The 13,815-nt window shown below is 57.0% G+C and overlaps 4 protein-coding genes across 4 annotated transcripts; 2 read left to right on the plus strand and 2 right to left on the minus strand.

Annotated features, from left to right (window-relative positions):
- Positions 1–198: 198 nt before the first annotated feature.
- On the minus strand, positions 199–2,886 carry PSEUBRA_000371 (Peptidase C48, SUMO/Sentrin/Ubl1; the record flags this gene model as incomplete). The annotated part of the gene is made up of 1 exon (XM_016435997.2): positions 199–2,886. The coding sequence occupies one exon, from the start codon at positions 2,884–2,886 to the stop codon at positions 199–201; it is 2,688 nt and encodes an 895-aa protein (XP_016294960.2).
- Positions 2,887–3,383: 497 nt separating this feature from the next.
- PSEUBRA_000372 (SGT1) lies at positions 3,384–6,215 on the plus strand (the record flags this gene model as incomplete). Its single annotated transcript, XM_016435981.2, has 1 exon — positions 3,384–6,215. One exon carries the CDS (start codon positions 3,384–3,386, stop codon positions 6,213–6,215), a length of 2,832 nt encoding a protein of 943 aa, XP_016294961.2.
- Positions 6,216–6,316: 101 nt separating this feature from the next.
- On the minus strand, positions 6,317–10,153 carry PSEUBRA_000373 (Ankyrin repeat-containing domain protein; the record flags this gene model as incomplete). The annotated part of the gene is made up of 1 exon (XM_059464370.1): positions 6,317–10,153. The coding sequence occupies one exon, from the start codon at positions 10,151–10,153 to the stop codon at positions 6,317–6,319; it is 3,837 nt and encodes a 1,278-aa protein (XP_059320972.1).
- Positions 10,154–11,976: 1,823 nt separating this feature from the next.
- On the plus strand, positions 11,977–13,113 carry PSEUBRA_000374 (uncharacterized protein; the record flags this gene model as incomplete). Its single annotated transcript, XM_016435969.1, has 1 exon — positions 11,977–13,113. One exon carries the CDS (start codon positions 11,977–11,979, stop codon positions 13,111–13,113), a length of 1,137 nt encoding a protein of 378 aa, XP_016294963.1.
- Between the last annotated feature and the right edge of the window lie 702 nt (positions 13,114–13,815).

Below are 13,815 nucleotides of genomic sequence, written 5' to 3' on the forward strand. Positions count from 1 at the left end.
GCGTGTTGGACCCTGAACCTTGGCGAGAACAACACTTTTTATTCATGGTCGATCCGGCTAGTGAATGGTCTATCACATCCATTGGTCGGCGACTTTAGTCGCTGAACCGTCAAGGGACCGCTGAGGCGTTGTAATATTACACCGTGGCCATCTGATTAGAGCAAAGTTGACTGATACACCGTCGAAAAAGTCGTGGATCTAGTCGAGCAGCTGCTTCGAGTAGATCTCGCAAGCCATGCGTTTGCGCAGGTACGGCATGTTTTGCTGTTCAAAGTTCCACTCGTACTCGTCATCGTCATCGTCCTCCTCCGCTCTCTCTCCGATCATCATCTTGCCCGCTCCCTCGTCGAGCCCCTCGTCCTTCCAGATGATCCTAGGTGGGTCGAGCGGAATGGGCGTGTGCCAGCCACGCCGACTGATCTGCTCCAGCGTCATACTGGCAAACACCCCACAATCGTACCCGTTCTCCTGTCTCGGACTCTGATCGCTAAACACGTCGACCCAGCCACGCAAGTCGATCTCGCGCTTCTTCTTGTCCCGCGCCTCCTCCGTCACGTAGGTGCGCATGAGGGTGAAAGCGGAACTGTTCCGCGCCCCTAGCGAGTCGTAGTACTCGAATCGACGTCGACGGAAGTTGATCGCGCCACACACCCAGTGCGAGTTGCCCAGGTTGATTGGGAACAGGATGAGGTCCTTTGAGAAGATGTCGATGCGTCGCGTCCAGCGTTTGACGCCGTCGAAGCCTCGGGTCTTGAGATTGGACCAGAAGAAGGAGGAGAAAAAGTGGACGCGCCAGAATGCGTCGAGGGACGAGTCGTAGGGGCGTTTGGGGATGGATTTGGCGTTCTTGCGCGCAACAGCACCGTTGGTCACCGCGGTCGTCGTGATGGGAGCGGGAGCGTCTTTGGCGGTTTTCATGGCTTCCGTGCGCTTCTTGTCGGCTTCATTGGCACGTATGAGGATGAGTGTGCCGTAAAAGTTGATCACCTCGTCGTTGAGCCACTGCCCTGGACCCAATTTTGCGATGTCTCGGTCTTCCACCCCCGCGCCAGGAATCGCAGAGACGGTACCACGCGTAGTGAACGCCGCCCTTGCCGCCTCTTCCTCCTTCTCCCCTAACCTCTCGGGCAGCGCCTTTCGACCCAACACACCCCTCGCCCTTCGCATCTTGGCCCGCTGCTCCTTCTCCAACCGCTTCTTCTCCTCCAGCTTGACCGGCGGAAGCGGCAACACAGCCGTCTGCGCATCAAACTCCTTTTGCCGCAAGAACTTCTGTACCAGATCGTTGATGGACTCGACTCGCGAGGCATCCCGGGACAATGCGGCATCGTCCTGCGCAATGAGCCTCTGCACCTGTGCCGTCTTGATCGCGAGCTGCTCCAAGTGCTTTCGATGGAGCCGCGGCTTGCGTTCGGCCGAACGCAGACGGTTGATGTTCTGCAGCGCATTGCTGATCTTTTGCTTGAACGAGGCCTGGTTGAAAAGCTCCGTGTTGCGCTTATGCTCCTTTTCGTAGATGAATCCGCGCTTTTTGTAGGTCGAGCTTTTGGTCTTGTGCGAAACCCCAGAGACGGAGGCCATCGAAACGTCGCTGCTGAATGAGTACGAGCGGTCTCTGCTGGTCGATCGCAGGTGCTCCAATGGGGTGGAAAGGCGCGGATTGATGCGTCGCTTAGGCTGCACGAAATGCGTCTGACGACCGACATTGCGGACCTCTTCTATCGCCGAGATGTCTGCTGGCTCGTCAGAGTTGAATGTCGCAAAAGAAGCGTCAAGAGAGTCGTTCTGGGCCTCTTGTCGCAGCTGGCGTTGAGCGGTCTTGGTCATGGGACCGATGAGAGAATGCCTTGGATGGCGAACGCGTGTCGGCTCTATTGAAGCGGGATTTGAGAAAATGGGTGCGAAGGTGGCCTGTGAGTCCAGACGCGGTGTTGCGAGGGACACATCGTTCTCTTTGTCCGGGTCTTCATTCTGCGATCCTTCGTCCTCAGAGTCGGAAACGAGGTCCACGACGTCGGGTGCATTGGCCGCGGATGGAGTGTGGTTTGGGGTCTGATTCGGTTCGTCGGAGACATTGCCTTGCTCAGAGGGTGGTGAACGCAGGGCATGCGGTCCCTCATCGCGAGGTGATGTTGACCATTCGACTGGACCTTCGATACCATCTCCGACCTTTGCATCGGCGACAGCCTGAATGTGGTCGACATCGGCATCTGTTGGTTCGGGACCATCAACAAGGTTGTCATCCACATTCGGGGTCGATTCGGTTTCGACATCTGCGGGATCGACTTTGTGTCGAAGGGAGGACTGCTGGCTTGTATCCCGCTGAGTGCCGTCGGGTAAATGGTCTGTGCCGTTTGCGGAAAGCGGACTGGAAGGGGGTGACGTGTGCTGGATCTGTGATTCCGCATCATCCACGGACGAGCTGCGAGTATCGACAATTGCAACCTGGCCTCCCGTTGGGGATGAATTCGACGATGAATTCGACGAGAACTTGCGACCGAGCGGATCACGTATCGCGCCTTCTTGGGACGACAGCAGGAGCCGGGTATCTAAGCTGGAAGACTCTGCTGCCGAGTCTGATATGAGGTCTACGAAGCCGCTTGCGGGTGGAGTGTAGGATGTGGAGTCCACCATTGTCGCGCCATTTGTCAGGAGTAGTTGGCCGTTACCCGCAGGCTGAGAGTCGAGCTTGAGACGCTTTGGCGATTGAGAGAATGTATTGGCGAAAAAGGCGCCGACGCCGCTGACACGTTTTGTGATCCAGTGGACTGATGTGCGGCTTGATGAAGCTGCGGAGGATCTGGAAGAGTCATACAGCACCATGCTATTGGCGGAAGAGGATGATGATGATGCTTCGAGCGCTTGACGCCCTCTTTTGGAAGGCATGCCGCCTTGCGCGGGTGATGGTGATGCCGTGGTGCGAGGTGAGACGATGCTTCCGCAGCTCCGGCGGTCACCGCGAGCTGTATGTGACTAGAGTGCAGACAGCTTGATGTTGGTCCAAAGTACGATGGTGGTGGTGGTTGTATGGATTATGCGGAGCTGAGTTGCGGAACAACCAAGGAGAGCACACAGCTCGCAGTTGGCATGTGATGAATGCGAGAGAGGATGAGGGACAGATGTCGAAAGCAAGCGCGCTCACAAAATGCGGAACTCGGTTCTGCTTGACTTGGCCTGTCACCATCTGCAGCGCAAATCATCATCAAAACGCGACTTTCCGCCCACAAAGCTCAATTATGATAATAAAAATGGTCGCCAAAAAGATGGCACAAAAATGCCGCCGTGTGGAGGCAAACTCAGCTTTCTTCCAACCAACACCTCGTCTATCACCATATCACATTCCTTCAGCGGCTGCATCGCCAAGCACCGGCCGTGTCGTGACGATGGAGGGCCACGATCAGCCACCAGATGGTGCGCTACCCTTCTCCGACGTCACAGGTCTGCTGGCAGCCGCTGCAGGCGCAGAGAAGCAACAAGCACTCGTAGCCCGCATCTACGTTCCTCCTTCAGTCGACCCTGCCACATCATCTTCGGTCGATCAGTTTGCGCAACTCACCAGCCTGGCGAAGCAATTGCAAGAGTATGTACGGGAACGCTCGATGCTTGGAGATGAACTCGACAGTCAAAACTACATTTGGCATCGAGAGCCGCCTTCCATCTCGGTTGCATCTCCGCCTTCATCGAGGCTCGCATCCTCGTCCAAGCTGGCCTCTCAACTACCGTCTCACATCCTCTTTCACCTACGCACAGGAGGAGAATGTATCGAGGACGAATGGCTCGCGACTCATGTCCTGGTGGGGGCGTCTGCAAAGCACCAGTTATGCATCAGCATCGAAGACGAGGACGGCCAATTTCTGCTCATCGAAGCGGCAGAATACCTTCCAGAATGGGTAACTCCCGAAGCGGTCACAAATCGTGTCTGGATCTTTGACGGGCATCTCCATCTCATTCCGCCGCATCACAAATCTAGTAATGACGGCGCGCTGGCTGCATCGCGAGCGGTCGAGCTCGTCACCGACGAGTCCATCGTCACCCGTACATCCGACGACATCGAGGCAGCAGCCTTCGCAAGAGCCTACGAGTTCCCCTCTGCGGCGACATCACATCATCATCGAACACTTGCATATTTGCCGCGTCGCATAGCGAGATTGCTGGCAGCTGAGCCGCAGCTCATAGCCAACTGCGTCTCGTCCATTCAGTCGCGCGACATCGTCAGCTCTCGCTCTGGGTCGAGACTCGTCCACTTTCCACCTCCACAAGCACCGCAAGCTGCGACCGCTTCGACAACGCCCAACGCTCCGACGAACGAAAGCGACAGCGACATTGTGCTCACATCAGTTCGAATGACCCGCCATCTTTACGCACAGCTGCTCTACGATCGCTTCTTCCCGCCGCGTCAGCTCGGGCCGCGCTGGCAGGCTGCAGTGGAAAAGTATCGCTTGCGATTACACGGTCACCAGTCGGAGGCAGCTTCGCAATCAAAGGTCGAGGACGAGGAAGAGGTGCAAGCGGAAATGCAACAAGGGAGGTGGCACGATCTGGGCGCCAAAATCTGGAGCGGCATGGAGATGGCTTACACCGAATCGTTGGCTCGGAGAACGAGGACTCGGTCACGGCCTTTGGCACCGTCTGACGCCGGGATCACCGCACCGGAGCGGCAAAGGCTCATCAGCTCCCTCAGCAAGCTCGGCTACTTCCAAGGCGAGATGGAAGGCAGTGCAACGTGGAAGACGCTGGAAGCGGAGGCCGTCGCACAATACCTGAAGGGCTCATCGACATCCGTCAACGGCGAAGCAACAACAGACGAGATTCTCGTTTGCGACACAGTCGACCACATACTGCAGCAGCCCTCGTCGACCTCTGCCTCCACAATCCTTTCCCCAGACGCCTCACCACCAACCCTCGCCGCGGCCGAAGACTCCGATTCATGGCTCAACCTCACACCCAACGACATCGACTCGATCCTTCAAACCAAAACCTCCTCCTCCACCCAAGAGGGCGCCATCTCTGAGCAGGACACCTTCGCCCGTCTTTGCACATTCAACAGCAAGATGGAGTCCTTTGTCAAGACGCGTTCGGATGCCCGGGGTGCGCTATTCGAAGACGAGGTGGACGAGGAAGACATGGCTGTGGACGACGACGATCTTCTGTTCGAGGATCTGGATGAGGACGAGGCGGAGGAGCGTGTTCGGCGCGAGGTGGAGGAGCGGATGTGGGTGGATGGCGAGGGCGAGAAGAGGAGGTTGGTGGAGCGGTTGATACCGAAGATGTCGGAGGACGAGTGGACGCGCCGTCCCAACCCTACTGAGACAAAAGCTGGCAACGAGGCGAAAGAGGACTTTGTCTCCTCCATCGACAACATCTCCCCTAACCGCCCTGCCGGCGCTGCTGCAGGCTCGGACGTGAAAGACGTCGCCCAACGCGATAACAACCTCTCTGCAGCGCACGCCGAGCTCCGCCGCCGTCTCGCATCGCAGTACATGCGCGACACCTCGACCCTCCTCTCCTCACAGGGGCACGAGGTGTTCGACGGCGCCTCGGACTCCGACTCCTCCGAGCTGGAACAAGAAACCTCGCCCGAAGTGCGACGTCAGCGTGCGGAGGAGTACGATCTCGAGCCCGACGTTCCAGCAGACGATGTCGAGGGGTGGGAAGACGTTAAGATGGATGAGCAGACCGAGCTGGACAACCTGTTGGACTTCGCGCGGGTCAGTCTGGGTTTGACCAAGGAGCAGTACGAGAGGATATTGGAGCAGCGGCGCGAGAAAGGTCAGTTCGTGCCAATTGCCAAAGCGAAGGGTCCAGCCGCATCTTCGAAGTCCGCTCCTAAGGGCAAGGAGACGGAACCGCCGAAGCTGGACACATTCGAAAGCGTCATGTCGGCGATGGAGGAGCAGCTGCACACGCTGCAATCCTCCGCCCCACCGCCTTCCACCTCCACGGCGTCCGCTTCCGCCCCCTCACCCGATCCAAAGCCGCCGACGCTGGCGGAGAAAGAGGACGAAGAACTGCTCGCACACCTCCTTCGCTACGGCTCCGACCTGCCCTCGTCCCTGCTGCGTCAGCTGGGCGACTCCGGCAAATCGGAGCAGATGGAGGCCTTCCTGCGGTCCTTTCAGGCGCAATCGGGTACCAGCGGGCCCGGGCCGGTGGACGTGCTCATGCGTCGTTTTGGGTTGGGTGGTTTGCCTGCTGATCAGGATACCTCGCAGTAAAAACACGTATCATCGCATCTTCGAGCGTTCGAGTGTACACTAGCGCATCACACATCACACTCAAGATTCTGGCCAGCAACAGTGTCGAGTAAGATTGTGGCTTAGAAAGGTGAACCTTTGAGCGTGGTCTGCCGATTCGGACCGGGAGTCATCATATCCTCTCCCTCCTCGTCTTCATCAAACACCCTTCTGCTGGGCAGGCTGAGCTTCAACCCCACCACGTCGCTATCCGAGGGCCTGATGAAAGCGAGAGATTCTTTCTTGGGCGATTGCAAGATGCTTTCCTCCCTCGGGGGTATCACTGGACCTGTCGGTCGTGGTGGGGAGGAAGGGGGGAGGGGGAGGTGTTCATCCGACAGATGGTCGGCGAGGAGGATGTTCCGCGATCGATCGCGTGGTAGGAGGGCGGCGGCGGCTTTGAGTAGCGCATCGATGCGTTCGAGCAGGTTGTCGGGTAGCAGGGGGACGGGAGACCAGTAGCCACCCGCGAGGAGGCCTTTGCCGGTGGGGAAGAGTGTGCTCGTTCGGCTCGTGGTGCTCGCGTCCGTGTGGGAGGAGGTGTCGGACGTCAGATCTGTGTCTTCTTCTCGCCGAGGCGCTTGCTCGAGAGTCGTGTCGCCATCGATGGACGTGGCGTGTCGAAGCGAAGAAGAGGACGCGATGGAGGAGCGACGCGAGCTGGCTGCAGAGCCACCGTTGCTGGAAGACGAATCGCCGTTGACACTTCGCACGGAGGGCATACCTGTGCCCGTAAAGTGGCCCCGCCCAAAGCCGAACGCATCGCCAGGCGTGACGATCAACGCATTGCGTCGAGAAGGCAGCGCAAAGGGAAGCATCTCTCGGCTGTTCAACAGCCCATCGCCCTTGGATGGTGTCGACGGTGCGCTTCCTGGTACGCCACCAGTCTCGTCATATAAGCCCAGCGGTGGACCCGCCGCAGTCCATGGTGGCACATAATCCGACATGCTCTTGCCAGGCATGAACAGTTCATCGATCATGGCTTGCGCCGAGCATGCGGTTGCTTCTGCCACCGTGAGCGGTTCCTCGGTGTGGGCGAGTCTCGCTGTGCCATTGCTGTTCATGCTGGCATCCCCCATCTGACCATCCAGTCCGTCTGCCGGTGCCATGACTTCATCGTCGTCATCGTCGTCATCGTCGTCTCCATCCTCCTCCTCTTTTTGCAAGCCGAGGAGCCGGGACTCGGATCTGTAATCCTCCTGCCTCGCCGTCCCAGACTTCTGATGTTGCGAAGTTTGCTTCTTCATCCTCTTCTTCCGTTCTTGCACCAACCTCGCCTCCTCTTTCACCTGCCGCAGCTGTTCGTCCTGCCTCCTCTTCCAATCGATGATGAGCTGATCGAGGTACTGCAGGCACTCTTCGCTCATTCTCGTCTCACCGACCCCGTAGCGATAGTCCCTCACAACCCTGCGCATCTGCACCGGTGTCAGCGCCTTGAGACCTTGCATGGTCGCGATCAATCCGTCGAACTCCTGCAGCGAGCTCTGGCATTGCAGCCACGAGATGAGCTGCGACAAGGGCGAGATATGCGCATGTACGATGCTGAGTGGCAACGCATTGGAACGCGCCCAGTCCTCGAGAGCGCTGACGTTCATTCGGATCTGGATGGCTCGTGAGCGACACAGATAGCGTTTGCGTGTTATGACCCGATTGAAGAGCTCGCAGCCCGTCCAGAAGAAGATCTGCGAGAGCGCCTGGACGATGATGGCCGGGTTGATCTCGTAGAACTGGAGAACCTGCAAAGTCGAAGTGAGCAAAGAGCTGATGGTGCGTGGTGAAGGTGCGGCGAGGAGATCGTTGGCGGAGACGTTAGACGACGCTTCGCGTACGGGGCGGAGTGACTCGCTGAGACCTTTGCGGGGAGAGCTGTCACCGCCTGGAGTGCGAAAGCCTGAATGGCCAATAGTCGCGGGGCCGAAGAGATTCGATGGCCGACCACTACCGCCAAGAGAGGGAGAGGACGGCAGGGTCGCTTCCTCGGAACTGTTGCCGCTTTGATTGCGACTGATTGGCGGGGTATCAGCCGCGCGACCTGTCCCGAAGATCTGGCTGATAGGTCTGCGAGAGCTCGGGCTTGCTGTCATGCCTTGCGAGATGGAGCCGCTCTGGCCTATCCCCTTGACACTGCCCGCAAGTGTCTTCATGAACTTCCACTCTCCCTCGAAGCGGGGCTCCTCAAGCCCTGGAATGGCTTCGTGGTCCAGCATGGCCGCGTCAAGGACCTTGTCGATCCGTCGCTCCGCATCTCGAATGATGAAGACTATGATCTCGTTGAGTAGGTCTGCGAGCAGACCGCGATACTCCTTGACCGAGCTCGACTTGCGAAGCGTGCGATCTTTGTCCATATAGTAATGGAGAAGGCAACAATTGGAGAGCCAGAAGGCGAGAAACGCCATATCGGTAGGATGCGAGTAGATCACGCCTTCGATCCGGTCGATGACGCCGAGGAAGAGCTCTTCTAGCAGATCCTCGTCGTGGAGGAAACATGCGTATCGTGCGCAAAGGAAGACCACATTAGCGGGAGCTGCGCGAGACGTCCAAGGTGCCCTGACCGGCTTCATGTTGGAGATGAGCATGCCGAGCAAAGGTTCCAGATCGTTGGAACCAAAGACGAGCATCTGGTCGTGGCGAACCCTCTTCCAGTCAAACTCGACCGAGAGAAGGTCAGCACCGACTTCAGCCGCACCACATCCTGACGCCAGATCTGCATGCACTGTCTTGGCGGCGCCTCTTCGCCTGCGACGAGCAAATGTCGAAGGTCCAGCATGTCCGTCCGCGGTGGAGCCTGATGCACTGTCCGCTGTGCTGGGCTCGCCAATCAGTGTATCGAGATCGAGTTCGAGGAGCGTAGCAATGTCTGCCAATGCGCTCTTGCGAGCATCGCTGAGCTCTTGTTGTCTGTTCTTCTGCTCTGCAAGGTGTGCCCTCTCATAGCGCCCGACGAGCCTTCGCTGTGTGAGTTGCGAGCTGGTCCTCGAATGACCAGGCTTGAGCGGGCTAGATGAGGATGGAGTCGAGGGTCGCTGAGAGCGCGTCGGGCTGGGGTTGCTGCTTTTCCTTCCGCTGTCTGAGGTGGTCGGCTTAGTACGATCGGGCGAATTGTCGAGAAAGAGGTTGTTCAGGCGCTGTGCAGCGGACTGCTGTACCGAAAGATAGCGCTGATGCTCGTAGATGAGGTCGGCTATTGCTTCTTGCTCGCTAGAGGCAGGCCTGGAAGCGTCTTGTAGTCCGTCCTGCCCGCCCAAAGATGGTGCAGAGGTAGCTGCCTCTGGAGCAGCCGACAGGATGAAGTCCTCGCAGGTGGTACCCTTGGTGCTTTTGGCGTCGACATCAGCGCCGCGACTGAGCAAGAAGCTGGCGAGGGGAAGATGGGAGCTGTTTATGGCCCACATCAAAGGGGTCCATCCGCTGGCATCCCTTTCATCCACCTCTGCACCATTGATGATGAGGACGGTGACGGCGTCGATGTGGCCTGCACACGTCGCGAGCACGACGGGACCGGAGCCTTCTTCATCGCGCAGCTCCTGAAACGAGACGTCAGGTGTGCCGCGCGAATTTGTGCGATTCGAGCCGGCGGCAATGATAGGCCTGGCTTCTGCTTTTCGGTCAAGTAGCCAAGATAGCATGTCGATGTCTCCGTTGCTTGCAGCACGTAGGAGAGCACTGCTGAGCTTGGCCTTCTTGACTTTGAGATCAAGAGACGTGGACTGCACGATATGCTGCAGAATATCGAGAGACGGGCACATTTCCAAGATGGGGTCTTGGACGATGCTGAGGTCCATGTCGGCGGTGACGGCGTGCTTGCTGAATTCGCCATGATTCGCGTCCTGATGCTGATCGGTATGCTCTTCGACGACATGTGACGTCTGAGCCTGAGAGCTGATCTGCGCGCTCGCTGAAGGCACAGCTGAGGCCGCCATTGCTGCGGCTGATTCGTCCACCTCTGACATGCTAGAAGAGATGCTTCGACCGGACTGTGGGTCCGATCTCTGCAGGGATCTCGTGCCCGAAGCAGTGCCGATGTTTGGCGTTACTGAGTCATGTCAGGGCTGGTTATCTTTCGGATCAGAACTGCTGTCCGCGTCGATTTGGAGGTGGAATGTTGGTGTGCTCGTGGTGCTGGAGCAGGATGCAAAAAAATGCGAGCGTTTCAAAAGAGTGTGAGCGTAGTACGATCTAGCCAGAGTGGCCAGTGTGATGATGGTGATGAAATGCGATGACGAGCGATGGCTTGACTAGTGAACCATAGACGAGACACGGGATGATATGTATTAGAGTTGGCGAGTGTTGTTCTAAACCCTTGCAGCAGCAGCTGTTGCTGTCGGCTGACGCACGGCCAGTTGGCAGAGACCGGGTTGGCTAATCACCGATTTGGCATAATTGCACTTTGCCGATCTGGTGAGCTGCGAAAGTTTTGGGGGTGATGTCGACGAAAGAATTTCAATCTGATCTCGAGGCAATGAGCTCCTTCTTCTCTTCCATATACCAAGAGTCTGAAGGTGACGGATGAAGACTCGACGCTCCTTCCAGTCCCTTCACGCCTTGCCTTCTTCTGGAAGCAAGGACGGAAGCGGAAGGCTCTCAGAACGATTCGTTTCACGAAGCGAAGGCTGACTATTTGAGTGTGCCCCTTCTCTGCGCTTTCTCAAGCCAGCCATAGAAGAGGGCACAATTGTGTTCAGCGACATTCTTTCATTCTTTGTATAGTCCATAGGTGCGCTTAAGGTTCATAATGACATCGCGATCAATGCATGTACCATGTTATGACGATCTTGTTTCACGAGGCATTCATCTTGGAGTGGTTCTAAGCCTGTGTTGGAGCCGCGCTGCTACGGTTCGAGGAGATCTGCTTGCTATGATGAAAGCTGGGCTTCGGATACTGGAGCGACACACAACGGCAAGACAAGATGATCGACATTTGATGAGCATGAGCTTTGACCTCGTGAGACCGCCGTCTGCCAAGCAAGCACTAAAGAGAATCAAAGGGCCGAACGCTGGTACGCTTTCGAACAGCGACTCGGGCTTGAAAGTGGTCGTGTGCCAAGCCAATCTCTGAGGGGGCAACTGCGTCTCTACAGTAGGTCCAGCCAAGAAATGAGGGGCCACCAGAGCAAGTCAAATTTGAAAAAGCAATTTGCTGCGCGTTGTCGGGGGCGTGGTGAGGCGAGCGAGGGTGTTGGTCTCAGCTGCTGCACGCTGCACAAAGCTCGGTCAGGGACGCGAGCAGCTTCTGTCCGCTGCCAGCCGAGCCAGCATCATTCACTTTCGGGGTGCCTTCATTCAAATCTGCGTCTTGATCACCATCACCATCACCAACTCCAATCACTTCATCGTCGGACCCCACAGCATCGTCCTGCTCATCGTTTCTCCTCTCTGCACCCGTCTCTCACTTGTCATTTCCCGCATCAGCTTCACCTTCGCACACTGTCAAGTCTTTCCCACACCCGAGACCCACATCTTTCGACCCCACACCATTTCATCTCGCGCATCGATTCCAGCCGGCAGCATTTGGCTCTTTTCATTGCCACCGTTCGACACTGCCTCCGCCCCTGCCGAGTCTCTCACATTCATTTGCGACCAACTCGACATCCGACAAACCCACCTTTCCCTCGATTCGTCACTTTTGGCCGGTCCCAATCTGTGACGCTACATGAGGCGCGCGGATTCGCTTCCATCATCTCTACTTCCTTCTCTCTAGCAGGTCGTTCCGCCTCACAGCTCCCCTCACAATCTCTTGCCGGCCATGAGTCTACCATCACAAACCACAAGCCTCAGTCGAAAACGATCCTACGCATATCCACCAGCACGCGGCATCAGGAGAGCTTGGGCATGGATTCCAGACTCGTGGGCTGCTCGCTCCTTCCTGCTCATCACACTTGCAGAGGCCTCCATCAACATCGCCATCGAAAGCGTCCTCTTTGCTCGATACCAATTCCACCGCAAGACACATCCATCCCCCGATGACGACTCCAAGTCGAGAGCGCTCCCCGTCTTTGTCATCGTCTTCTCCCTCGCACACGTCTATCAATTCTTCCTCGCCGTGGATGCGGTGATCAACAGGAATACCATTCTCGTCATCGGCGCCATCATCTTCAACGCCTGCTTCCTCGTCTACTCGCTCATCCAAATTTCGGAAATTCGGACAGTGCTCGGCGATGGTGTAGCCGAAGGCTCGTCCCAAACGGTGCCGGTGCAAGTGCTAACGGGCGCCATCCCCATCGTCATTGCGCTCGCCGAGATTTCGTTCATTCTTCTCGGCTGGAAGCTGTGGAAGGAGTTCGGCTGGCAGATCTACAAAAAGATCGGCGCGGATCGAAGTCTCAAGCGCGTCTATCTGCACTATCAGATCTACGTCGCCTTGCTCAAGTTTGACTTTTTCATCTTCATCGCTTACTGTATCCAGCTGGTTCTGGCAGTCAAGCAGATTGGCTCAGCGGAGCGATGGATCACCATCATCTCGGGACCCTTTTCGCTGCTCATCCTCGTCTTTGCATGGCTCTCGGTTCGAAAGGAATTCAAGGTGGGCATGCTGCTCTTCCTGGTCGGATTGACAGGAGCCATGGTCTACTTTGTCTACAAGGTCTTCCGCATCTGGCAGCTCAAGGAGACGTTGTACAAGGAGGTGTACAAGAGTTTGACCGTTTTCTCGACGCTGTCGATGCTGCTGCTGCTCATTACGGCGGTCATGACGATTCAATGCATCCTCAACTTTGGACGAGGACTCAAGAACGCCATTTCACGCTCGCCAAAGGATCGCGCTGCCGCGGCAGCAGGGGCCGACAACGGCTACCTGTACGGATACGACGGCAAAGCGTTGAATGCGTATGGCGACGGCAGCACAAGCGTTCTTCATCTTCAGCCAAGATTAAGCTTGGACTGAAGCCGGCCAATGGAGCTTGCAGGTCAAGCGAAGGGGTTCCGCCACCATGTCATGGGTCCATCATCTCTACTGTATTTTTGTATCGCACACTTGCTTTTCCATCGACACTCTTTGAACAATCCTACTGTCATTGGTCGCTCGTTCCGCTCGCTTGCTCAAAGGGATGCGATGCTTTTCAGCTTGTGCGATTGCGATGGGGATGTGGCGGACTTGGAGGGGCATTGCAGCGTGCTCGTTCTCGCTTGTCAAGCAAGCCACGCCGAGCGAGATAACCCGGATAGGCAGCCACGCCCTCTGGCAACACTGACCCTGTCACGCTTGCCTCGCTACGGCAAAGAGGCGGTGGACGAGATCTGCTGCGCGTGACGGCGCGTGTTTCCACCAGAACTTAGAAACTAAATTAAAAATAAATCTGAATTTCGCCAGCAGCACAGCACACCACACCACACCACAGAAAAGTCGAACCTGGTGAGGCTTTTTGAGCTCGTGCCCAAGAGGGGTCCAACTGAGCCCAAATTGATTGCAACACACACAAGCCTCGACCACCGAGTTCTCTCGCTTCTATCCTCCTCAACTCGACCATCGCCTCGACGTGACCATCTCCAACCGGCGCATCTTCACCATCACTGCTGCGACGAGCTTGCCTCATTCCGACCGTCTTCGTTCGCATCAGGATTCGGCACAGCAAAGTCCGGTGACTCT

This window comes from Kalmanozyma brasiliensis, assembly GCF_000497045.1.
Source record: "Kalmanozyma brasiliensis GHG001 unplaced genomic scaffold PSEUBRA_SCAF1, whole genome shotgun sequence".
Classification (NCBI taxonomy): domain Eukaryota; kingdom Fungi; phylum Basidiomycota; class Ustilaginomycetes; order Ustilaginales; genus Kalmanozyma; species Kalmanozyma brasiliensis.